We start from the raw sequence: 24,654 nt of genomic DNA, 5'->3' as shown, positions 1-24,654 counted from the left end.
TTTGAAAAGCAGGGAGACAAAAAGAGACATTCTATCCACTGGTTCATTCCTCAAACGCCAGCAATAGCCAAGTCTGGGCCGGAATGAAACTCGATCTGGGTCTTCCTCAAGGGTAGCAAGGACCAAATATTTGCTTCACAAAGTACATGTAAGCAGAAATTGAAATCAGAAGCAGACCCAGGACGGTTTGTGGTTGTCCGAAGCAGCAACTGAACTGCTGAGACAAATGCCTACACCAGGCAAACCTACTTTAATATTTCTCTTGGTAGCAAACAAGCTATGTCTAACCAAATCATCCATCTCCAGGTTCCCAATGACCAACCACTATCTTATTTACATAGTACATATATGACAGACAGCCATGAACTCTCCTTTGACAAATGGAAGGAAGGAGATTGGGGGGGGGGGGGGGGAATGGAAGGCAGAAAAAGATGAAATGCTGCTCACCTTAATGATAGGAGGGGCAATTGCCAGGTATTTGTCCCCATTGTGATAGGTGATGGACTCTTGACCAATGATAATGGCCCCTCCAAAGGGCTCTGGGACTGCAGGATAAAGATAACAACATTAAAGCATTCGGCACTTTGCACCTGCCCAGCACTTTGCACTGATCTGGCTAGCCCTGAGGCAAATTCTATGATCAATTATTATTTTAAAGGACACTGGGAGAACTAGCACTGTGGAAGAGCAGGTTAAGCCATATGGGAACCAGCTCATGTCCAGCTGCTCCATTTCTGAGCCGGCTCCCTATGATGTGCCTGGGAAAGCAGCAGAGGATGGCGCAACTGCTTAGGCCCATACACCCACATGGGAGACCAGGAAGAAGCTCCTGGCTCCTGGCTTTGGCCTGGCCTACTCTGGCCATTGTGACCATTTGGGGAGTGAACCAGCAGATGGAAGCTTTCTCTCTCACCTTCTCTCTCTCCGTCTGTCTCTCTCTAACTCTGCCTCTCAAATAAATAAATAAATCTTAAAGAAAAAGAAAAGGACACCAGGGCCAGTGCTGCAGCCCAGCAGGTTAAACTGCCTTCTGCAGTGCCAACATCCCATATGAGTGAGAATTAGGAGTCCTGGCTGCTCCACTTCCAATCCAGCTTGTGTTAATGCATCTGGGAAAGCAGCAGGAAATGGCCCAAGTGTTTGGGCCCCTGCGCCCATGTGAGAGACCCAAAGAAGCTCCTGGCTCCTGGCATCAGCCTGGCCCAGCCCTTGCCATTATAGCCATTTAGGGAGTGAATCAGCGAGTAGCAGTTATCTCTCTCTCTCACTCTCTCACTCTAACTCTGCCTTTCAAATAAATAAATAAATCTTAAAAAACAAACAAAAAAGTAAATAGTATTTAAAAAAAAAAAAAGAGGATATCAAGGGGCCCATGCTGTGGTATAGAGGGTAAAGCATCTGCCTGCAACACCAGCACCCCATAAAATCACTGGTTTGAGTCCTGGCTACTCCACTTCTGATCCTACTCCCTGCTTACGGCCTAGGAAAAGCAGTGGAAGATGACCCAAGTGTTTGGGCCCCTGCACCCACGTGGGAGACCCAGATGAAGCTCCTGGCCCCTGGCTTGAACCTAGCTGTTACAGCCATCTGGCAAGTGAACCAGGGAACAGAAAATTTGTCCTTCCCTCTTTCTCTGTAACTCTTTCAAATGAATAAAGAAATATTTTAAAATAAATAAATAAAATAATATCAAAGTCTATACAGCCTGACAGGCTTCTCCAGACTCCATTCTTCAGTGCTTTGGCAAGGCCATTATGTAATTCTGGTTGCACTTTCAGTGCCACTCGTTGGTTCTCAGTATTCAGGTGGCTAGAGACTCTTCTCAGCATTCTCCTCCTTGCATTCTCCCCATTTTCTAAACTTTTGATTGTTTCTAACAAAAACTTTGATTTTCCTTTGTCTCCGATCTTTTTCCTTAGTTTCATTTCACCATAAACTTGGAAGAGCTGATATTCTCTTAAGAATTTTTTTTTAAAAGATTTACTTATTTATTTGAAAGTCAGAGTTACACAGAGAGAGAAGGAGAGGCAGAGAGAGGTCTTCCATCCAATGGTTCGTTCACTCCCCAGCTGGCCGCAACGGCCGGAGCTATGCCAATCCGAAGCCAGGAGCCAGGAGCTTCTTCCAGGTCTCCCATGTGGGTACAGGGGCCCAAAGACTTGGGCCATCTTCTACTGCTTTCCCAGGCCACAGCAGAGAGCTGGATCAGAAGTGGAGCAGTTGGGCCTTGAACCTGCGCCAATATGGGATGCCGGTGCTTCAGGCCAGGGCGTTAACCCACTGTGCCACAGCATTGGCCCTGAGAAGTTTTAAAATTCGTAAGAGAGGGGCTGGCGCTGTGGCACAGTGGGTTAACCCCCTGGCATGAAGCGCTGGCATCTCATATGGGCACCGGTTTGAGTCCAGGCTGTTTCACTTCCCATCCAGCTCTCTGCTATGGCCTGGGAAAGCAGAAGATGGCCCAGGTGCTTGGGCCCCTGTACCTACGTGGGAGACCTGGAAGAAGCACCCGGCTCCTGGCTTCAGATCGGCGCAGTTCCAGCCATTGTGGCCATCTGGGGAGTGAACCAGCAGATGGAAGACCTCTCTCTCTCTCTCTGCCTCTCTCTCTCTCTGTGTAACTCTTTCAAGTAAATAAATAAATCTTAAAAAAAAATAATAATTTTAAAACTTCTCTATTGGGTGAGACAAACAGTATGTTAGGGGAAAGAGACAGGATAAGAAGTGATGAGGCCTGGATTTTAGGCTTTGTTAATGGCATAGGTGCATGGACAAATTCCACTATCCCTGTTTCCTCAACCACGAAATAAAGAAGTCAGACTAGGTAAGTTCTGTTGGTCTCTCAACGTTTTTAAATGTTATGCCCAGCAATAAAATGAGATTTCTTTCTATATGCCACTCTGCAAATCAGTCTTAATGTTTTATAGTCAATTTCTGCACACCAAATAAAAGGAAAGTTTTACTTTTAGGTGCTGGGGGGATAAAAAGCAGAAAATTTCAAAGATAAAAATGAAAAAAGCCAAAAAAAAAAAAAAGCACATTTAGAGAAGAGATGTAAGGATGTAAGGGAGACACACACACACACACACACACACACACACACACACACTGTTGATACTGAGCACTGAAATGAAGGACAGAGAAAGTGAGGAAGGGAATACAGAGTAGGAACCTGACCCAGACTCGGGCACATGCAAATTTCCTGAAACCTCCACCAACCTGCAATCACCATGGAAGCTTCAGCTTCTACATTTTCCTGTTTCCAAGGGCCCTTGTTGAACTCCTTCTCTCGGAGGGATACCTCATAGGTTTTGACATGCCGCCCCTGAGGGTCCTGGGAGGGAAAGTAGAATGGTTAGCCTCTAGGAAGGGTGAATCAGGCTGGAGGGGTCCTGAGAGGGGCAGTGATTACCACCCAGCATCTGACAATCCTGTCATTTCAGCCTTCCTGTCCTTGTCTATTAGTATGCTGACAGTCACCTGTTTAAGCTGTGATTAATTTCTATGTAAACTGTTAGAAACTGAGATTTATGGTTTCTAATAATTGAACCAAGAAAGGTTAAACAAAACAGAAAAATGAAGTTATCACACTGTGCTGAGTTCAATAAGAGATACTGTGTGGGGGCTGGCGCTGTGGCACAGTGGGTTAAAGCCCCAGCCTGCAGCACTGGCATCCCATATGGGTGCCAGTTCAAGTCCCAACTGCTCCTCTTCTGATCCAGCTCTCTGCAGTAGAAGATGGCCCAAGTCCTTGGGACCCTGCATTCACGTGGGAGACCTGGAAGAAGCTCCTGGCTCCTGGCTCCAGATCAGCTCTGCTCTGGCCGTTGTGTTCATTTGGGGAGTGAACCAGCGGAATGGAAGACCTCTCTCTTTCTCTGGCTCTACCTCTCTCTAACTGTCTTTCATATAAATAGAATAATTCTTTAAAAAAAAAAATGATACTGTGTGTCCCTTGGCCTCAAAGAACTTACAAAACAAACAGAAAAACATAGGAAGGTAAATGTAAGATTAAAAACATCATGTGGGGCTGCTGCTGTGGTAAAGTCGCCCGCCTGCCGTGCTGGCATCCAACATGGGTGCTGGTTCCAGTCCCAGCTGTTCCACTTTTTTTTTTTTTTTTTAAAGGAAGAGTTACAGAGAGGCAGATGCAGAGGCAGAAAGAGAAAGGTCTTCCATCTGCTGATTTACTCTCCAGATGGCCACAAGTGCGCAGACCTGAAGTTAGGAGCTAGGAGTTTCTTCCGGGTCTCCCACGCAGGTTCAAGGGCTCAAGCACTTGGCCATCTTCTGCTGCTTTCCCAGGCCATAGCAGAGAGCTGGATCAGAAGTGAACAGCCAGGTCTCAACTGGTGCCCATATGGGATGCCGGCACTGCAGGCAGCGGCTCTACCCGCTATGCCACAGTGCCAGCCCTTGCTTCACTTCTGATCCAGCTCCCTACTGACGCACCTGGGAAGGCAGAGGAGGATGGCCCAAGTGCTTGGGCCCCTGTACCCACGTGGGAGACCCAGAAGAAGCTCCAGGCTTCTGGTTTCAGATTAGCCCAGCTCCAGCCATTGTAGCCATTTGGGAAGTGAACCAGCAGATGGAAGACTCTCTCTGCCTCTACCTCTCAGTAACTGTGCCTTTCAAATAAATAAATAAATCTTAAAAAAAAAAAAAAAATCCCATGACACAGTTCTTAAAAGCACTGACAGGGTGGCAGCAGGGAGAACAGAACATACTGCTCCTCTAAAGTTAGTCAAAACCTTCAGTCCTGCCACCAGAGGCACTATCATCCCTTTTTCTGAATCATGTTGGTTCTAGGGCTGCCTTTAAGATTCTAAAATCATGTTTAAGAGGCTAAAGAGCAGAGTCAGAGATGGCTGCATTCAGCCAGTGGAAGATGGCTTCAACAAAAGCCAGAGATGAGTCTAAGGAATTCCTAACATCCAAATCACTGTTACTAAAGGTACTGAAGCACTCAATGTTGAGTACCTTTAATATGTAAGTACCTAAATATCTGTCAGGTCAAGATTTTAGCATAAGAAAGGAAACATAAGGGCAAGCCCCACTGCTCCACTACCAATCCCTTCCCTGCTAATGCACCTGGGAAAGCAGCAGGGGATGGCCCAAGTCCTTGGGCCTCTGCATCCATGTGGGAGACCAGGAAAAAGGTCCTGGCTCCTGGCTTTGGATTGGCTCAGCTCCAGCTATTTCAAATAAATAAAATAAACCTAAAATAAAAAGTCACTTTGAGTTGAGAAAAATATTTTCCCATCAAAGAATGAGGGTAAGATGCAATTTCACAAGAGGTTCAAGGGAGAGGCCACCGCTGTAGTGCAGTAAGTTACACCACCACTTGCAACTCTAGCATCCCGTCACAGGGAGCAGGTTCACTGCTCTGTTTCTCATCCAGTTCTCAGGCCGCCTGCCACCCATATGGGAGACCTAGATGGCATTCCAGGCTTCTAGCTTCAGCCTGACCTTGCAGCCACTTGGAGAGTAAACTGGAGGCTGAAAATTTCTGTCTCTCCCTCTCCCTCTCTGTTACTCTTTCAAATAAATTGTTCTCTAATTTTTTAAGATTATTTATTTGAAAGAGAGAGAGCGAGCTTCCATCCACTGGCTCATTTCCCAAATGGCCACAATCTTTCTCTTTTTTTTTTTTAATATGTATTTATTTACTTGAGAGACAGAGTTACAGAGAGAAAGATAGAGAGGAAGGTCTTCCATCCCCTGGTTCACTCCCCAAATGGCTGCGATGGCCAGAGCTGGGCCAATCCAAAGTGAGGAGACAAGAGCTTCTTCGTGGTCTCCCATGTGGGTGCAGGGGCCCAAATAGTTAGGCTATCTTCTGCTTTCCCAGGCCACCAGCAGGGAGCTAGATAGGAAGACAGGAAGTAAAGCAGCCTGGACTCAAATCCGCACCTATAGGGGATGCAGGCGCCGCAGGCGAATGCTTAACCTATTACTCCACAGTGCAGCCCCTTTCTCTCTCTCTTTTTTTTTTTTTTCCTGTTTAAGATTTTGGCCAGAACTGGCCCAGGCTGAAGCCTGGAGCCAGGAGATTCATCTGGGTCTACCACGTGGGTGCAGGGGCCCAAATAGTTAGGCTATCTTCTACTGCTTTCCCAGGCCACCAGCAGGGAGCTAGGTAGGAAGTAAAGCAGCCTGGACTCAAATCAGCACCTATAGGGGATGCTGGCGCCGCAGGCGAATGCTTAACCTCTTACTCCACAGTGCGGCCCCTTTCTTTTTCTTTTCTTTTTTTTGCCCGCCTGTTTAAGATTTTGGCCAGAACTGGCCCAGGCTGAAGCCTGGAGCCAGGAGATTCATCTGGGTCTCCATGTGGGTGACAAAAGCCTAAATACCTGCTGCTTTTCTCAGGCCATTAACAGGGAGCTGGATCAGAAGTGGTGCAGCTGAGAAATGAACCAGAGCCCACATGGGATGCTGGTGTTGCAGGCAGGAGTTTACCCTGCTATGCCACAATGCTGGCCCCCAAATAAATTAATCTTTAAGAAAAATAAAGAGTTCAAGCAACAGTAGATTTGTGCCTAAGGCACACACACAAAAAAAGATGGTCACAACTGGCAGACCTGAGGCTAGGAACAGTTACCTTGAATAATGAACAATATCCATATTTTTTTAAAAAATTTATTTATTTTATTTGAAAGTTAGAGTTACACAGAGAGGAGAGAGAGAGAGAGAAAGTCTTCCATCCACTGGTTCCCTCCCCAGTTGGCCAAAACGGCCAGAGCTACGCTGATCAGAAGCCAGGAGCCAGGAGCTTCCTCTGGGTCTTCCCATATGGGTGCAGGGGCCCAGGGACCTGGGTCATCTTCCACTGCTTTCCCAGGCCATAGAAGAGAGCTGGATCAGAACTGGAGCAGCTGGAACTCGAACCGGCACCCATATGGGATGCCGGCACTGCAGGTGAAAGATTTTACCCGCCATGCCACATCACTGGCCCCCAATATCAATATTTAAAAACCAGTGTTGTGGCACAACAGATTAAGCCTCTGCCTGCGATGTCAGCACCCCACATAAAGCTCTGCTGCTCTACTTCCAATCCAGCTCCCTGCTAACGCACCTGGGAAAGCAGCAGCAGACTGCCCAAATGCTTGGGCTCCTGGCTTCAGCCTGGCCATCTGGGGGAATGAATCAGCAAATGAATTATCTGTCTCCCCCTCTCTCTGTAACTTTGACTTTCAAATAAATAAAGAAAGAAATCTTATTTCACCTCTGATTAATAAGATCAAACAAATCTCCTAAACCAGTTTCAATTTTATCCATTCAAATCTTATTCCAATCAGCCTCAATATTATAGCACTTATGGTGACAAAAGAACATACAAAAACACACCAGTATTCCCAACACTTAACAGGGTGATTAAAGTGTTTACGTGTCCACACACACTGCATGGAAGCAGATTATCAGCCTGTATCAACTACAGGCAAGCGAAATGACCTGAGGCTGCACAGCCCTTTGTTAAAAGGCTGAGATTTTATCAAGATACTGGCATGGAAGTCTGGTGTTCTGCCACCCCACCCCCACTTAACAGAGCTAGACCAGAGAACAGCTGCCCAGGATCAGCTCTGCTGAAGTTTTAGGCACAGACTAAAATAGAAGTCCAGAGCCAGCAAGTCACCAGAGTGGGCTAGAAAAAAAATGCAGCCCTCTTCTTAGAGAACACAAAGAAGACATCCCTGAGACATTCCGTCTTTGCTTGTAAAGGCCAATTCTAGATCACTTCTCCACAGCTAAACTTTAATAATCCCTTTGCATGCCTGTAAGAGACTCAAAGTATAAACTGGGTCACCCTATAAGATCTCCAAGGCCCACACCAGTATAATCTGAGGATTAAAACCGGCTACAGTCCCAGAGAGCTTACTGCCTGCACAGTAAGTACTAACACCCTCAAGAAGCAACCAAGCTCTGCCTTGTGTCAATTGTACTCTATAAAACATTTCAGGAAACACATTACATACTTCTCCCTACTCTCCTACCAAATACAGAAATTCAGATAAGCAAAAACCAGTTCCCATCAGGCCAAATCACAATTTTTCCCTCTTTCCCCCCAATTCAGTACCTGGTAGACAAAGCAAATGGTAGGTGCTTGGCAACCATAAAGGAACTTGACGTCAATGACATGCAGCTCTTCCAGGCGGATGTTGAAGGCCTTGAGCTCTTTATTGTCGCGATCTAGTGGAATAACCTTGAACAGGCCGTCGTAGAGTCTCAGGCCAATCATCCGGCACTCAGGGTCGATGATGCCAATAATGCCAGTCTCTGAGGGGCGGCCAATGCGGTCCTGAAAAACAACACTGGGGACTAGGAAAGACGCTCCACACCCTCAGAGCGGCAGAGCACACTTCCCTGGGACAATCTGAGAAGTAGTAGAGGGTCCAAATGCCAGTGTAGACCTTTCTCTGAAACACTGAATCTCAATGAATTGTTACCATGGCCCTGGACTCTGAGCAGACCACTGAAGTCCTTCTTTCAGAAAAACACAAACCCTCAGTGTTTTCTCCTTGTTTCTCTGATATAAGTCTGCCCCCAGCACTTCATTTTCTACCTGAGATCAAGACAGCCCAACTTGGAAGACTCAGCAGCCTGAAGCAGCCACTCACCTGGACATTGCCGTGGGCTCGCGTGATTATATCAATGCTCTCACCACTCTGCTTATACTCCAGGATGCAGGCATTGTACTTAGCTGTCAGGATGAACAGCAGGTCCTTGCTCTCCCCCTGGAAAACAACATTAAGCTATCAAAAAAAGGCTCTTTGTAAAACACTAACAACCTGTTGGGACTTCAAGTATCATTCTTTAAGCATACTAAGGTCCTTCAGAAGTTTCAAGCTCCTTTCTCCCTACAGAAAATACACAGGGAGCTTCTCACACAGCTAGGAACACTCACACCCTCAGGGTACGTACAAAAGGTCAGGACTAAGGCTGTAAACATCTAGTTGTCATTATGAAATAATTCTCTGTCTTCATATATTCCAATCTCAAGCTAACCTCAATCATTCCACTCAAAATTTCAAAGATGAAAGTGATGCCTCCTTCATTCCTCTCCACGTAGTCACAAAAAAAAGAAAAAAATGTGAGAATAACAATGGGACCTAAAGGGACCTTACTCATTTAACACATATTTCAAAAAGTATTACGTTCGGAGGGTTATAATTAACCCTTTAATAATCAACCCATTGCTTTCTTGTCAGATTCAGTTAGTGTATAATGTAAGGAAGTACATGAATTAGAATGGTGATGATGATCACTGCCTGTGCTGTTGAATCATTTAATTTTCAGGATAGCCTAAGGGATTGGATACTGTTGTCCTCACTTGTAGACTGGGAAATCGAGGTTCTGAAAAGAACCTAAAGTGACGTTACCACTCTACCTACTCTCTGAATCACTAAGCAATTTAGTGACCCATATTTCAGGCCGCTTTAATTTCCCCTTCCTAAAGAACTCAACTTGATAAAATTTTACCCTAATTTATCGCTCCTTATACTGACATTCAAAGTCATCTGGGGAGTGAACCAGCAGATGAAAGATCTCTCTCTCTCTCCTTCAAGTAGATGAAAATAAACTTTAAAAAAAAAAAAAAAAAAGGAGAAAGAAGAGTTTCCTAAGCCTCATTCCACCCACTGCAAGCAATCATATGAACACAACATGAAACCACCTCCAACCCACAGTTCGGCCTTTATTGCTTGTCCCGACTCAAAGCTTACCTTGGGCCTGAAAAGCTCCATGACTGCGATCTTCCCATACATGCCCACCTCTTTGACGGGCCGAAGCCCCTCCGCGGTGACCACATAGATCTCTAATCTCGTGTTTTTGGCAATCAACAGGTTCAAGTCTTCAGCTGAAGTGAAGTGTCCTGAAAGAACAGATCTAACTTTCAAAGCCACAGCAAGCCTCCCGCGCCCTTCTAAATAACCCTACTACCACTTTCTACCTACCTACCTCCCGAATCCTCATTTCCTGATTCCTCCAGCTCCCTCCCTTCACTCCCTTCCTGGCCAAATCCAGCACCTCCAAGAGCCTCACTTCATACATTTAACAAAGCTACTTGCCTAATCAGACCAAGAACACCGGACTGAAGCTACCAGCAGCTTCCTTCCACTGACACTACCCGTGAACACCCTTCGGATGAGCTCCCACGCAGGCCGCTGGAGAAGGGGTCCGTCTCCCGGTTCTCATCTGAAGCCTCACAACTCACCAAACAGACCAGGTGAAATAAATGCACAGCCCTCTCCAGAGCGGTGCGCTGTTTTCTGCACAGCCCCTGCCCTACCACTACCTCCAGACTAGAATTTACAAAAAAAAAGACAAGTTTGGGGTCTGCACAGTCAACGGAGAATGTGCATTCAACACGATCATTCCAGGGGTTCTGGGCATCGGTGCTCTCAGCAATCCCTGCACGGGCAACAACAAGACCAGCCCAGCCCTGGGCGGGAGCGACCAAGCCCTCTTCTCCGGCAGCGCCCTCACGTAAACAACAGCCACAAGCCAAAGGGTGAGCCTGGAGAGGGCTCCTCACCCTCTCTGCAAGAAAGAGTGCGGACGTTATTCTTCCACCTCCTGGGCCCCCCCACCCCGACTCCCCTCCAGGAAAATTCTGGCCCGAAACCCGCCAGCCAGGCTGCTCCTTCCCCCAACCATCGGAGGCGAATCCTGAGGCCCAGGCGACACAGCACAATCAACTCAACACTTCGCTCTCTGTCCCACCGGGCCCGGCCCTGTCCTCGAGGCCAAGTGACCTCCCAGCACTAAAGGGGGCCCTCAAGAGTAGCCTCTAATCCCCACGCGCCTCCCGTCCCCGGGCCGGGTCCCGCTCCGCCACCCCCGGGGCCGCGGGCCTTCGCTAGGCCTCGGTTCCCCCTCACTATCTCCTCATCGGGTCTCCAGCCCCGGAAGCCTCACCGGTCACACAGCCGTTCACGGCGGTGGGCTTCTGGGCCGTTACCACGTAGTTGTACGACATGTCGAGGCCTGGGGCGGCCCGTCAGGACCAGAGCGCAGACAGACAGACGGATACGACCACAGAGACCAGGGACCCCCAACCCGCGCGCAGCCAACTCCACTGCCTCTGCCTCCGCCCCAGAGACACGTTGCAGGCCAGAGCGGCCGGGAAGCAGGGCACCACGGGACGGCCTCACCTGGCCTCTTGGAGGACTCGCGGAGCCCGAGGCAGCCAACCAAGGGAGGCCCCGCCCCCCGAGGTCCCGCCCCCGCCTCTTACCGCCAGAGCCCGGAGTACCCGGATGAGGGCGCGCCTTTGGGGGTTGTTGTGAAGCGGCGGCGGAAGCTACGGTCGTGAGAGGGTGGGGGACGTTCGCCAAGGCTCTTTGCTTCCTCGGAGCTCGCCCGCCGACCGCCAGCCCCGGTCCGCAATGCTCGCCCTGCCCCAGCCCCGGTCCTCTCTCCCGTCCATTGCTCCGGGAGCCCTCGGGTCTGTTCCCCCCTTTCGGAACCGGAAGGACCGCGAAGGCCTAGAGAAGGGAGGGAGGTGAAAATTATTTGTGCACACCGCCTCCCCCCTCCCCTACTCTCTCTCTCGGGTCCGCCCTACCCAGCCGGTGCCCTCAGCTGACCTTTAGAACGGCCACTCGGTGTCACCTGGGGGACACCCGAATGCCCGCCTCTCTCCTCTGAGTTTTATCCTTCAAGCTTTGAAGGGCCCGCATTGCTGTCCAAATTCTGACGCCAAGCACAAAAACAGAATTCTCCAGTCAGCACCTGCATGATCCAGGCCGCCCTACCTGGGACAGGCGGCCCGAGGAGCCAGAGGGCGACCACGTGGCTTGAAGCTGAATGCAGGGGAGCAGCCCGCCCCTGTGTTGCAGATGAGGAAACAAGCTGTGAGGGACACTTGTTTACCTGAGATTCCCCCCATTAAGGCAAGGCAGGAGGGAGGCACAGAGCCGGGCCCGGGTTCTTGGGGAGCACCCAAGACCCTGGGTGGACCCCAAGACACCGCTGAACTGAGGGAGGCTGGAATGTCAGTTTTCTAGGATTTCTGATAGTGAATCTGCCTAACTTCAGCGAGACCGACTTGCAAAGAAACCAGGTCCGAAAGAGCAGACTAGCCGTGGATCTGAGACCCTGGACGAGTCCCTAGAGCGTTATCTGTGTTCCCCAGAAGTCAGATGGGGTCACAAATAGCTGCCTCCCTCCTTGTGCGGTGCAAGGGCCAGTGAGAGCACACGCGGGGAGATCTTTGTAACGTCTTCACCGTAAATGATGCCTGTGTAAGAGGACAACTTTGCTCCTTGGTGCTGAGGTGGGCACTGCTCAGAGGCATTAAACTGGCCCCGTGCCCAGAATGGATCAATCTGTCTTACGGTAGCCAAGTGCAGGCATGAACCTTGGTCAGCCCCACACTCTTCTCCATCCCCAGCCCACGTACTAGAGTTTGGACTTGGATCAGAGTCTGGGGCAGCTCCCTAATTACTAAGGCACTGGAAGTGTGATTGTGCCAGTCAGCTTCAGGTGTCTTGTTACCCCTGCAGGGGCTGCTGCCTCCGCCACTGTGCTCAGACCCAGATCGCCTGTACTGCAGCCCCTCACTGTGAAGGTTTGGACTCCACTTGAATCAGAGCCGCCTGCCCACTATGGTGAGTCCTGTGGGGGCCAGGGCAGGGGAGGTTCACCATGGTCTTAAGTTAGCAGAGAGATCTCAGCCCCAGGCATGCTGGAGTTCTTTACGCCCTGACCAAGAGATGCTGCTGCTTCCTGAGGTTCAGAGATTAAGAGAGCAAGCACCCTGTCGGTCAGGGGCTGACCCTTGCTTCCCTCCATTTTCTGCAGGCCACTGGTGTCAGCTTAGACCTGGGACTGCAGCCTCTGAGTCCCTCTGGAGCCCCTCTGCCCCACTCTGGGCCATGCATTTAAATTAGAACATTAACAGATACTTGCTCTGTGATAGACGCTCTATCAGTTACAAATGCACCCTGAGGAAAGACCTTGCACCTGTTCTGAGTCTGGAGCATGTGTAGGCCGGCCCTGGCACTGGGATCGATAGTATGGGAGACATACCAGGCCCCTGGGCTTTACTTCCGGTCCACTCTAAAACTGATCTCAACCGAATCAAGTCTTGGACAGATCTGGGTTTGGTTATGAGCCTGCCACCAACCACCTGTACGACTGACTTCTCTGAACCTCTCTTTATTCAGCTGCAGTGTGAGACAGATTAAGGCCTACCACCAAGTAGCTGTGAGAAGTGGATTAGACCAGAGTCCTAGGGCCCTTGCACAATACCTGGCTTCCTTTCTTCTTCCATCTCCTCAAGCCACTGGGAGCCAGGATAGCACTCGCCCTTGAGCTCTGCTGTGGCCCTGATGAGCAGGGCACAGTCTTAGAGGTGGCGGTCATTAGGATGAGGAGCAGGGCACAGTCTTAGAGGTGGCGGTCATCAGGATGAGGAGCAGGGCACAGTCTTAGAGGTGGCGGTCATCAGGATGAGGAGCAGGGCACGGTCTTAGAGGTTGGCAGCGCTGGACCCTGAGCTTGGAGTTGAGACTGTTTCACAGCTTTGTTGTACGTCCCTTGCCTGGTGGGCTCCGAGAGCCACAAGCTCATGCCTTTCCTGGGACAAGACCTCTGCCATCGCCACATCCCTTCAGTTCCTCTGGAAAGTGTCGCTCCCCCTCTTCGTGGAGGAACGACACAGGACCCTGCGCTGTTCTTTCGTCTGCTCGGCCCTCCCCGGGTTTGCTGCTGGTTCTTCCCGGGTTGGCTACTGTCCCTTCCACCTCCGTGGAAGGGCGGTTCCCCCTGGCCACTTTCCCCACTTCCGCAGGGGAGCGGCACACCGCCAGCCGGCTCTCTGGGGGGCTGCACAGGTGTTCCCTTAGATGTTCCTCGTGCATGCCGTCTCTCTCCTCCTTTATAGTCCTCCTCTGCCAATCCTAACTCGGCTGCCCACACGCCGAGTACGCTGCTCTCCAATCAGGAGCAAGTCCTACAGTTTATTGGCTGAACTGGAGGCAGCTGTGTAGAAGCCGCTTTCTTCTCTCCCAGCGCCATATTGTGGGAGAGCAGATGCATAGAATAAGTCTTAATTCCAGTAACAGTATAGTCCGAGTTGCTCCCCACAGAAAGCAACATGAAAGAACCGGAATGAAACCATCTTTGAAGCTGAGCAGACCCAGATGTTTGCTGGTTGTATAACTGCAGGCAAAGACATTTAACTGCCTCAGTTTCCTCAGTGGGCTAATCTTTCTTCCATGGGTTGTTAGGAAGACAAAATGAGATGGGCTCCACAGGCTGTCCACATCCTAACGCAGGTGGGTCGGTCCTGGCCCTGACTAGACCCAGGAAACGCCAGCAGGCAGGCATCAGGACTAAATGTTGCTCAGAGGAACCAAATGGCCGCCTGCAGGCTCAAGGGAGTGGTGCAGGAAGTGCACCTTGCTAGGACCTGGCCACCGCAGGCCACCCTTGGGCCACCAGGTGGCACTAGCAGCCCCACCCTCTAGGTCTGTGTTAGGCCCCGTCTCACTGGCTGTTCAGGATGAAGCTACAGCTCAGCCCACAACATTGGTTCAGGTGGCTCTACCTTTTCCAAGCTTGTTCAAAAATGAGAGTCGCTCCTTTTTATTGAGCTCTTACCATATCACATTCCCATGCTTTATTTTACTAAATCCCCTGTTGTATAGAGGAAGGACTGAGCTCAGAACAGTTTTGTGTCCCCCCTGCTCACAGCTAATGAGTGAGCAGGCGTGGGATTTGAACCCAAGTCCCTGCGACTGCAGAGCCCAAGCTCACTGTCTCTTTTAAAAAAAAAAAAATTATTTATTTTATTTGAAAGGCAGAGGCAGAAAGAGAGAAAGTCTTCCATCCACTGGTTCATTCCCCAAATGGCCACAACAGCCGGAGCTGAGCCAGTCCAATGCCAGGAGCCAGGAGCTGCTTCCAGGTCTCTCACGTGGGTGCAGGGGCCCAAGGACTTGGGCCATCTACTGCTTTCCCAGGCCACAGCAGAAAGCTGGATTGGAAGTGGAACAGCCAGAAGTCAAACAGGCACCCACGTGGGATGCCAGCACTGCAGGCGGCGGCCCTGCCCAAGTTCTCAACCACCCCAGCCCCCACACTGCTCAGCTCACCACACACACACACACACACACACACACACCCACACCATCTGCTCAGCTGCACCCGATGGCACTTCTCTGTAGCTCTTGGGCCAGGCTCCTCCTCTGGCTCCAGAGGCCCTGCCCACTTCTTCCTGCTGCTCACTGGTGGCTGAAGTCTTTCTAATTTTCTTCATGGAGCCTCCATACTATCTCGCACTGCAGGCTTGTGTTCTGCTCTCCTCCTCCTTCCCCCAGGCCCTCTGCTCCCTTTGACAGTCTGACTCCTGTTTATCCCCAGAGACCTCCAGGACTCTCTCGGGGTCCCCTCCTCTGTGCTGCCACAGTGCGTGTGCGTTCCTCTGTGTGATGTGTGCAAGTGTCTCTTCGTGCTCCACTGAGGGCAGGAGCATGTTCTGCTACCTCTCACGAGTGTGGCCTATCCCTGGGCCTGGCCCACCAAGCAATGGGAGAACATATTTGCCTGCATCCGGGGTCCAGCTGCAACAGCGGTTGGGTGTGGGGCTTTCTCAGTCCCTTCCCCCAACACAGGAGCCACGGCCTGGGGCTTCTCCTCCTTTGACAGACGAAGATGTTGGGCCTGAAGTTGATTAAATTTTTATACAGAAGACTTCACTTCCTCCATTTTTATTGATCCCATTATTTTAGTATGAACTGAAGCTGTGTTGTAAAACACTGATAAACTGAGTACTAAAATAAATAAGTAGCTGGATAAAAAGTCAGCAGTTAGGGAGAGAATGCCCAGAAACACCCTCCTGATGAAATGTGGTCCCGCTGAAGGCACTGCTGTGTCCCTGGAGTTCCTGGGTGGATATGGGAGGGGACTCTGTAGTGTGGCTGGGCAGGATGGGGGTGTCCCTGCTGACATCTCCCTGAACCTCCCCCCGGCTGTTGTCCCACAGGCCTCCAAGAAGCTGGTGAACTCCGTGGCAGGCTGTGCCGATGATGCCCTTGCTGGCCTGGTGGCCTGCGACCCCAACTTACAGCTTCTGCAGGGCCACCGTGTGGCCCTCCGTTCTGACCTGGACAGCCTCAAGGGCCGGGTGGCACTCCTGTCAGGCGGGGGCTCGGGTCATGAGCCTGCACATGCTGGTGAGTACCCCATCGTCAGGTGGGGGGAGCTGGACTGAGTAGATGGGGGCTCCTGGGAGGTCCACAATGCAGACCTAAGGTGCAAGATGGAGCCCAGGCCTGAGTCAGGCACCAGAGCCCGATTCCCACTCTCCCACTCCCTCAGCCTCTGGGGACAGTTACAGCCTCTCTGGATCTCCATTGCCACATCTTTAAAAGCACCAGGTTGGGCCACATGATCTCTCAGGCCCTTTCCCCGCTGAGAGTTAGTGATTCCATGAATTCTCCCGGCTTTCCAGTCCCAGCTGACCTGCCCTTCATCCATGACACCTTCCTGACTCTTCCAGCCTAAAGCAGTGTCCCTCTGTGAAGCCGCCCTGCTGTTTCCTACATACAGACCTGGTTGTTTCCTATTTGAGGCCAGGGATGTACGCCTTACTTGACAGCTCCTGCGGGACAGAGACTAGGCTTTGCAGAGTGTCCCCTTCCCTGTCTCCCTTCAGCGAATCCCTCATTCACTTATTCAGCAAACATTAATGAGTCTGTATGCTTGGCACTGTACTTGGCGTGTGGAGCTTATATCCTACTCCATGGAGACAGACAGTACCCAGGGAGACAGCACAGTGAGAGAGGTCATTTCAGAGAGTGCCACACCGTGACGCCAGGACAGTAAGAAGGGACGGTGAGCCACGGAGGCTGAGCCACCACTTCAGACGGGACATCAGGAAAGACCTCTCCAAGAGGACTCCTGAGGCAGGGTCTGCCTTGTACCCATCAGGGGGATCTTCTAGCACCAAGCACACAGTAGGGCTCACCAAATTATGTGGCCTGGGCACACGGGAAGCCCCAGTGACTGCAAGCACAGTCCCCTTCCTGCATCCTCACCCACTCCTCCCCATCCATCTCCAGGTTTCATAGGGAAGGGGATGCTGACGGGAGTCATCGCTGGCGCCGTGTTCACCTCCCCAGCCGTGGGCAGCATCCTGGCAGCCATCAGGGCTGTGGCCCAGGCAGGCACAGGTCAGGTGGGCATGGGGGAGGAGGGGCGACTGCAGGAGGGCACACTGGGGCTGGGGGGAGGGCAGCGCTGACGGGCCCTGCTGGCTGCTCCCACAGCGGGGATCCTCCTCATTGTGAAGAACTACACTGGGGACCGGCTCAACTTTGGCCTGGCCCGGGAGCAGGCCAGGGCCGAGGGCATCGCCGTAGAGATGGTGGTCATCGGGGACGACAGTGCCTTCACCGTGCTAAAGAAGGCAGGCCGGCGGGGGCTCTGTGGCACCGTGCTCATCCACAAGGTGAGCCAGCCTGCCTGGGACACTGAAGCCGCCACCCGTCCCAGCCTCCTGCCCTGAGCATTACCTGGAGACAGGGCCTTTCCAGCCACTCCGCCCTCCTCCAGAAAGCCACTCTTCCGTGCCAAGTGCTCCCAGACCTGGGCGGGCCCTGCTGTCCCCTCAGCTGCCCAAGCATAGGACATGGTGTCCTCTCAAACCCATCCCCTTCTCTACCCCACAACCAATCAGTCGTCTTCTGGTACTTAATCTTTTTTTTTTTTTTTTAATTTATTTGTTTATTTGAAAGGCAGAGTGACACAGAGGGAAAGACAAAGAATGAGATCTTCCATCACTGATTCACTCCTCAAATGGCTGAAATGGCCAAAGGTGGGCCAGGCTGAAGCCAGAAGCCCAGAGCGCCACCTGAGTCTCCCACATGGGTGGAAAGGGCCCAGGCATCTGCTGCTGCTTTCCCAGGTGCATTAGCAGCTGGATTGGAAGCTGGACAGCCAGGACTAGAACCAGTGCTCCAGTGTTGGATGCCGGTACTGTGCTGCAACACTGGCCCCTCACTTGGCAATTCTCAAATGCCTTGTACATTCTCCTCGGATCCTGCCCTTCCTGCCCCTGCCTTGGTTCAGAGCTCCACTACGTGTGCCCTGATGGTCACAGCCTCCTCCTCACTGGGCTCTCCTGCCTGCTTCCTGCCTTTGTATCTTTCCAGTCTGTCCCCTCCACTACCACCAGTTGTACCTTTTAAAAGTGCTTGTCTGGGGACTGGCACTGTGGCATAGCAGGTAAAGCTATCACCTGCAGTGCCGACATCCCACATGGGCACTGGTTCGAGTCCCATCCAGCTCTCTGCTATGACCTGGGAAAGTAGTAGAGGATGGCCCAAGTCCTTGGACCCCTGCACCCGCATGGGAGACCAGGAAGAAGCTTCTTGGCTCCTGGCTTTAGATCAGCTCACCTCTGGCCGTTGAGGCCATTTGGGGAGTGAACCAGTGGATGAAAGACCTCTCTCTTTCTCTGCCTCTGGCTCTCTGTAACTCTGCCTTTCAAATAAATAAATAAATCTTAAAAAAAGTACATGTCTGGGGGCAGCATTGTGGTACAGCAGGGTAAGCTGCCACTTATAATGCCAGCACCCCATATGGGCGCCATAAGTCCCGGCTATTCTGCATCCAATCCAGCTCCCTGCTAGTGTTCCTGGGAAACCAGTGGAAGATGGCTCAAGTGCTTGGGCCCCTGACACCCATGTAGGAGACCCAGATGGAGTCCTGGGTTCCTGGCTTCAACCTGACCGAGCTCTGGCCGTTGGAGCCAATTGGGGAGTGAACCAGTGGATGAAAGATACCTCCCTCAGTCTCTCTTTAACTCTTTCAAATACATTGCTAAATCTTGTGTGTGTGTGTGTGTGTGTTTTAAGTGCGTGTCTGACCAGGTTGTTTGCCCACTGAAAGCTACTTGGGTCTCTAGAGTCAACTCAAGCTGCTTGGTCAGGCATGCAGCACTTGCTTGTTCCCTCTCCCTGACTCCCCAGCTTCATCTCCCCATCCTCCCTACCTTCCCTCCTGCTCCATTAGTGCCATGTCCTTGTACTGCTGGACTGTGGCCCATCTCTGACTGCTCTGCCAAGTGTATGACGGGAAGCTCCTTCCCCTGTGCAGGCACGCCTGTGGCCTGGTTGACTCCTAGCATTCTGTAGAAGCCCAGCTTAGGTGTCTCCCCGACGATCTCCCTACTGTCCTGAGTGACTGGAAGCCCCCCCTTTGGGAACCTCTCATGGTGGACTGGGGGCCAGAGGCATAAGTGAAGTGAGCCATGCTATGGGAGAAAGAACTCTAGGAATGGGGAAACTCAGCTGGCTGAGTGACATTGGCAAGTCAGGGCCCATCGCCCCACTTGTCAAGTCCCTTCTGGTTTCAACACACTGGAATGCTTGCAGATTCCAGCAGGTACATTGTGGATAAGGGCAAGTAGTCTCCTGCCCTAAATGTGAGGGCCAGCTCGAGGGTGGGAATCCTTAGGAGTTTCCCCTTCCCAACAAGGAGCCTCTCCCCAGCCCATCTTGTAGCCCTGAGTGATGCCATGACCCGTTCCCCCTGGGCTTGTCTCCATGTGGCTGCAGGTGGCTGGTGCCCTGGCTGAGGCAGGGGTGGGGCTGGAGGAGATCACCAGGCGGGTGAGCGAGGTCGCCAAGACCATGGGTGAGTGCGGGACTGGGGGAAGAAAGGTCAGGTCAGCGACTGGGACTAGGAGCAGTTCCTGTTGGTGCCATGCGGGCTTTCCAGGTTATCCCCCAGGGGCTGCGGGCAGGTCTCCCTGGGGGAGCTCCTGGGCCCAGCAGTCTTGAGTAGCAGAGCTGGGCTTCTCTGTCCTCACTGGAATAAGGAATCAGGCAGCCTTTCTCAGAGAAGAGGACGCCTGGGGGCAGGGCATTCCAGGCATTGCTGTGGCCCTTCCCACGCCTGAACAACCTCCCACTCATTTTTCCCAGGTACCCTGGGGGTGAGCTTGTCCTCCTGCAGCGTCCCAGGCTCCAAACCCACCTTTGAGCTTGCAGCTGATGAGGTTGAGCTGGGCCTAGGTAAGTTTATGGCCACTCTGGCCCTGGCAGCCACCGGCCTGTTCCTCTCTGCACACCTGGAGCTGTCTCCCAGGTATTCATACGATTTGTAAGTGGCCACTTGAGGCCAAGCCTGGCCCAAGTTGCCTGATGTCCATCTGCTTTGCCGTCCACAGCAGGGTGCTGGGCACGTCCTTGCCTTTGCTCACACCATCCCCAGGGCCTCCTGCTCCTACCCAGGTGCACCCTTCTCCCAAAGGCCACCAGGCAGTGGAGCTTTCTCCCTTCCTCCACTGTGCCTCCAAAGTGACAGGTCCCAACCTGCTGGGGCCTCCCCGTGGCTGTCCCTGCCACCAAGCCCTGAGCTCCCAGACAGCAGGGAGCGGGTATTTTTCATTATTCCCTCCATTTGTACCCTTATGGCCACATCCACAGTGTCTCTCTAGTGCTGAGCATTCAGCACATAATGCACAAATCCCCCGGCCCTGACCGGGTCAACAAAGTCCGCATTTCTCCGCAGGAATCCATGGGGAAGCTGGTGTGCGCAGGATAAAGGTAGGTAGACTCCCCACCGCAGGCCTGCCTGAGGCCGAGGCCGCCCAGAAGCCGCTCACCAGTGTCTCCTTCGGACAGATGGCCACTGCAGAGGAGATTGTGAGGCTCATGCTCGACCACATGACAAGCACCTCCAATGCATCCCATGTGCCTGTGCAGTCAGGCGAGTGGCCTCCCACCCCTCCTAACCGCCTGGGCAGGGGGTGCGGCGCAGAGAGTCCTAACTGAGGTGTCGTGTGTACCCACAGGCTCCTCAGTGGTGCTGATGGTCAACAATCTGGGAGGCCTGTCATTCCTGGAACTGGGCATCATCGCTGATGCTGCTGTCCGCTGTCTAGGTGAGTCCTACACTGGGACGGAGACTCTGGCCATTTGAGCTGGACATAAGGAAAGAACTGAGGTAGAGTCTTGTGATGGCCCCGAAGGTGGGCTATGCAGTCAGATGACCCTCAGTGAAGGCATTACTCACCTCTTGCTGGGTGCCTTGAGCCTCTGTTGTCTTGTCTGTGAGTTGGGGGTAGTGATACTTGCTGCTTTACAGGGTTTGAGGTTTAGATGAGATTAAATATGTGTTAGATGCTTAACACAGTACCCAGAACCTGGTAAGAAGTCATCTGCCCCTAAAGTGGAGATGCCTCCAGGGAATGTAGTAATTTGGGGTGTCATTGAGAGTTGCCCTGAGAAGAACCAGGCTATCTCCCTTCTGACCTCAGGGCCCCAGCTCCCAAGGTCATTGTTTTTCCATGGTACAAGTTCTTTGCCTGCTGCTGGGAGCAGGGGCAGGGGCAGGGGCAGGGGCATCCCCACCCATCCCTCATGGACTTCCACGCCCTGGTATTGCAGAGGGCCGTGGGGTGAAGATCGCCCGTGCCCTGGTGGGCACCTTTATGTCAGCGCTGGAGATGCCTGGCGTTTCCCTCACTCTCCTGCTGGTGGATGAGCCCCTCCTGAAACTGATAGGTGAGACCTGAGACTGGGGGTCACCCAAGCTGGCAATCCGTGTTGCTGGAAGGACCCAGGGAGACTTGGAGGGACCCCATCAGGACTGACCAAGACTATCAGGGATCCGGACCCCATGAAGAGGCCCTTTATGGCTCCCTTAGCCTTCCCCAGCTCACACTCGACTGTTCAGGAGTTGGTGACAGGATCCTCCTCAGAGCTCGCTGGTCCTTCCCCCAGGGACCCTCCCTCCGTCCCCTGGTACACAGTGGCTGAACTCCCCTTCCTCCAGGGCTACCCACCCTGGTCCCTCGCTGGCCAGCCATGTCTGAGAGTTGTCTTGCTGTGTCTAGATGCTGAGACTGCCGCAGCAGCCTGGCCTAATGTGGCCAGGGTCTCTGTGACTGGGCGGAAGCGGAGCCGGGCAGCCCCTGTGGAGCCCCAGGAGGCCCCTGACTCCACTGCTGCAGGAGGTACTGGGCCCTGCTGTTGGGGAGGGAGCAGGCATCCTCAGTGGCCCCAAGAGTGCACTGGTGTGCAGTGGGATGCGCGGGGCCCTCTCACACCTCCCACACCAGTTGAGTTTGGTTGTAAGAAGGGCTAGACAGGCCTCGTGCCTACTATTCCTATCTTTCCAGGTGTAACATCCAAGAAGATGGGACTTGTGCTGGAACGGGTGTGCACCACCCTCCTGGGCCTAGAGGACCACCTGAATGCCCTGGACCGGGCTGCTGGTGATGGGGACTGTGGCGCCACCCACAGTCGGGCTGCCAGAGGTTAGTGCTGGACCCCCACAGGGGTCTGCAGAGGGACTGGTATGGCCACCTGTGCCTTAAATTTTGGCATTCCATGAAACAGACTGATTTCCAAAACATTTACAGTGCTATTGGGGGTTGCCAACCTGTACTTGGCCGAGTGTGGTCATTCACAAAACCACTGCATCCTTTCGCCTATTTTCCTAAAGAAGAGGAGTACCTTACACTATAGATGTAGGAGGTGATTATCTTAGAATAAAATGAAACCCTTTGCAGTGAATAATAAATTATGGTTCAAGCCAAATTCATTCTGTTGCCCTTATTTTTCTCAGCTTACCCAGACTGATAAAAAGGACCATTAATTCATGTAAATGTATTTAGAACCCACCATGGGCCAGGCTCTGCTTTCATCCCTGTGACAGCAGTGAATGAAGCAGGCAGAAATCTCAGTGAACCAAGCAGAATGCTAGTATAGAGAAGCTGAGGGAAAGGCATGAAATAAGCAAGCAGGGTGTGAAATGCAGGTGTTTGGGGCAGGCTCACCCCCGGGTGACTCCCAGGTCCCTTTCCTAGCCCTCTCCAGACTGCACACTAGACATGGAAGGAGACTCTTGGCAGTGGCATTCTGGTTCCCTCTTGGCCTCTTCCAGCCCTCATTCATTCTGACTGGCATTGTCTCAACACAGTGGGGTCCAGGCAAAGGAATCGTCTCCAAACCCCTTACCATCTCTCTGCCTGCAGCGATCCAGGGATGGCTGAAGGAGGGTCCCCTGCCTGCCAGCCCTGCCCAGCTTCTCTCCAAGTTGTCCGTCCTGCTTCTGGAGAAGATGGGAGGCTCATCTGGGGCAGTGAGTGCCAGCAGCCTCTGGGGGCAGAAGGGCTGACGGGAGCATCCTGACTTGGCTGGGGCCCAGGCCGCCTCCACATTCTTAGCATTCTGGTCCTCCCCAAGCTCTATGGCCTGTTCCTGACTGCAGCTGCCCAGCCCCTCAAAGCCAAGACTGACCTCCCAGCCTGGTCTGCTGCCATGGATGCCGGCCTGGAGGCCATGCAGAAGTGAGCCAAAGCCCTGTGCTTCCCCCCAGCATGGGCTGCAGGAGGTGGTTGGTATCCCCACCCTGAGTGATTGCCGACTGTAAGCCTTGCCCATTTTCTCTCCCTGCCAGGTATGGACAGGCTGCACCAGGGGACAGGACAATGGTGTGTAGTTGAGCTGCAGCCCCAGCCCTTCCCCCTCTTGGCCCTCAGTGGCAGGGTATGCCTCAGCTCCCCCATCCCTTTGTCCAGCTGGATTCTCTGTGGGCAGCGCGAAAGGAGCTCCAAGCCTGGAAGAACCCAGGGGCCGACCTGTTCCAAGTCCTGACCAAAGCAGTCAAGGTGAGTGAGACTGGGCCTAGTCATCCAGTACAACAGGTTTGGAGCCACCAGGCTCCCATCTCCAAAGACCCTGAGTGCCTGAGCTGCAGCTTCCTCCCCTGTCAAATGGAGGTGCGTGTCTGTGGGGCTAAGGAGATCTATAGAGCCCAGCACAGGGCCTGGACATAGCAAGGACTCAGGAAACGATAGCTGCTTTTCCTGCTAGAAGTGGGTGAGTGATGACCTTTCCCCTGCATGATAGTAGAGGGAGGAGGCAGAAAAGAGGAGGCCTGATGGCCTGTCCTTGAATCTCCTCCTTCACTCACACCCCCTCAGAGTGCTGAAGCTGCAGCTGAGGCCACCAAGAATATGGAAGCCGGAGCCGGACGAGCCAGTTACATCAGCTCTGCGCGGCTGGAGCAGCCAGACCCCGGGGCCGTGGCAGCAGCCGCCATCCTCCGTGCCATCCTGGAGGTCTTGCAGAGTGAGGATGCATGAGTGCCTCCTCAGCCTCAGCTCTTCTCACTGGGTGCTGAGGTGGCCACTGTCACCCTCCCAAGTCCAGCAGGAAGTCTTCCAGCAAACCTGCAGAAGTACATTGCAAACAGCCAGAGTGGGCCCTGCACCTCTCCAGCTCTGCCCTTTCCCTCCCAAGAAGGATGGAGCGTGTGGGTCCCCCTGCCCTGGCCAGGCCAGCTCCAGGCTTGGGCTTTGGTGATACGGCGTTTTCTTTCTGAGTTGAAGCACAGCCTTTATGTGGCAACGCTAATTTGCCTCTGAGACTCCAAACCATTTCCTGTGAAAGACCCTCTGTATCTGAATCTGACTCAGCATGGAAAAGAAAGCTAATAAAGCACATTGACGCCATAAAACTGCTGCTGCTTCTTCCTGCGAGGCCTTCGCCCTGGCAGCAGTGAGCATGCCCAGCACCTACCAGGCACTGAGCCGCACAGGCAGGCTCTGCTCAGCTGGGCTGTGTCCCCTGGGTTCCCCATGCCTAGCCTCCTCCTTGTGCACACACACCTGATGCTTGTGAGAATGGC

General features: G+C 52.6%; 2 protein-coding genes and 1 long non-coding RNA gene across 7 annotated transcripts in view; 1 reads left to right on the top strand and 2 right to left on the bottom strand.

Annotated features, from left to right (window-relative positions):
- The window catches only part of DDB1 (damage specific DNA binding protein 1), a 33,258-nt gene extending 22,045 nt beyond the window's left edge, over positions 1–11,213 (bottom strand). Inside the window, exons 1-6 of the mRNA XM_002721023.6 lie at positions 10,918–11,213; positions 9,723–9,871; positions 8,619–8,735; positions 8,078–8,299; positions 3,220–3,334; positions 448–545 (exon numbers count right to left, since the gene is read on the bottom strand). Coding sequence (XP_002721069.1) covers positions 448–545; positions 3,220–3,334; positions 8,078–8,299; positions 8,619–8,735; positions 9,723–9,871; positions 10,918–10,978 — 762 coding nt within the window. The 5' untranslated portion in view covers positions 10,979–11,213. The remainder of the gene's footprint in view (positions 1–447; positions 546–3,219; positions 3,335–8,077; positions 8,300–8,618; positions 8,736–9,722; positions 9,872–10,917) is intronic.
- Positions 11,214–11,215: 2 nt separating this feature from the next.
- On the top strand, positions 11,216–24,483 carry TKFC (triokinase and FMN cyclase). 5 transcript variants are annotated; one of them, XM_089307960.1, is made up of 19 exons: positions 11,278–11,380; positions 12,009–12,277; positions 12,507–12,611; positions 15,992–16,181; positions 17,070–17,180; positions 17,277–17,458; positions 19,569–19,647; positions 19,938–20,027; positions 20,527–20,561; positions 20,640–20,724; positions 20,810–20,899; positions 21,405–21,521; positions 21,854–21,973; positions 22,139–22,276; positions 22,997–23,103; positions 23,208–23,311; positions 23,422–23,455; positions 23,543–23,632; positions 23,948–24,483. In XM_089307960.1, the coding sequence occupies exons 3-19, from the start codon at positions 12,609–12,611 to the stop codon at positions 24,107–24,109; spliced, it is 1,737 nt and encodes a 578-aa protein (XP_089164086.1). In that variant the 5' UTR covers positions 11,278–11,380; positions 12,009–12,277; positions 12,507–12,608; the 3' UTR covers positions 24,110–24,483. The 5 variants fall into 5 exon arrangements, with proteins under 5 accessions (XP_008272644.3, XP_051689127.2, XP_089164086.1 ...); XM_008274422.5 differs by lacking the exon at positions 12,009–12,277 and having other exon boundaries at positions 11,216–11,380; XM_051833167.3 differs by lacking the exon at positions 12,009–12,277 and having other exon boundaries at positions 11,253–11,318.
- LOC149128280 (uncharacterized) lies at positions 11,274–13,396 on the bottom strand. Its single transcript, XR_016216639.1, has 2 exons — positions 13,255–13,396; positions 11,274–11,486 (listed from the first exon to the last, which is right to left on the bottom strand). It is a non-coding gene; the product is annotated as an uncharacterized LOC149128280 (long non-coding RNA).
- Positions 24,484–24,654: the final 171 nt, after the last annotated feature.

Source organism: Oryctolagus cuniculus, chromosome 1 (assembly GCF_051225735.1).
Source record: "Oryctolagus cuniculus isolate XC-2025 breed Fujian yellow rabbit chromosome 1, ASM5122573v1, whole genome shotgun sequence".
NCBI lineage: Eukaryota > Metazoa > Chordata > Mammalia > Lagomorpha > Leporidae > Oryctolagus > Oryctolagus cuniculus.
The sequence above is the reverse complement of the archived record's forward strand: the minus strand, read 5'-3'. Positions and strand labels throughout refer to the sequence as shown.

Coding starts and splice junctions, on each gene's coding strand:
- TKFC (XM_008274422.5), top strand. Junction 20,028..20,526: donor TGAGGTTGAGCTGGGCCTAG/GTAAGTTTATGG, acceptor ATTTCTCCGCAG/GAATCCATGGGGAAGCTGGT. Junction 23,312..23,421: donor GGCCTGGAGGCCATGCAGAA/GTGAGCCAAAGC, acceptor TCTCCCTGCCAG/GTATGGACAGGCTGCACCAG.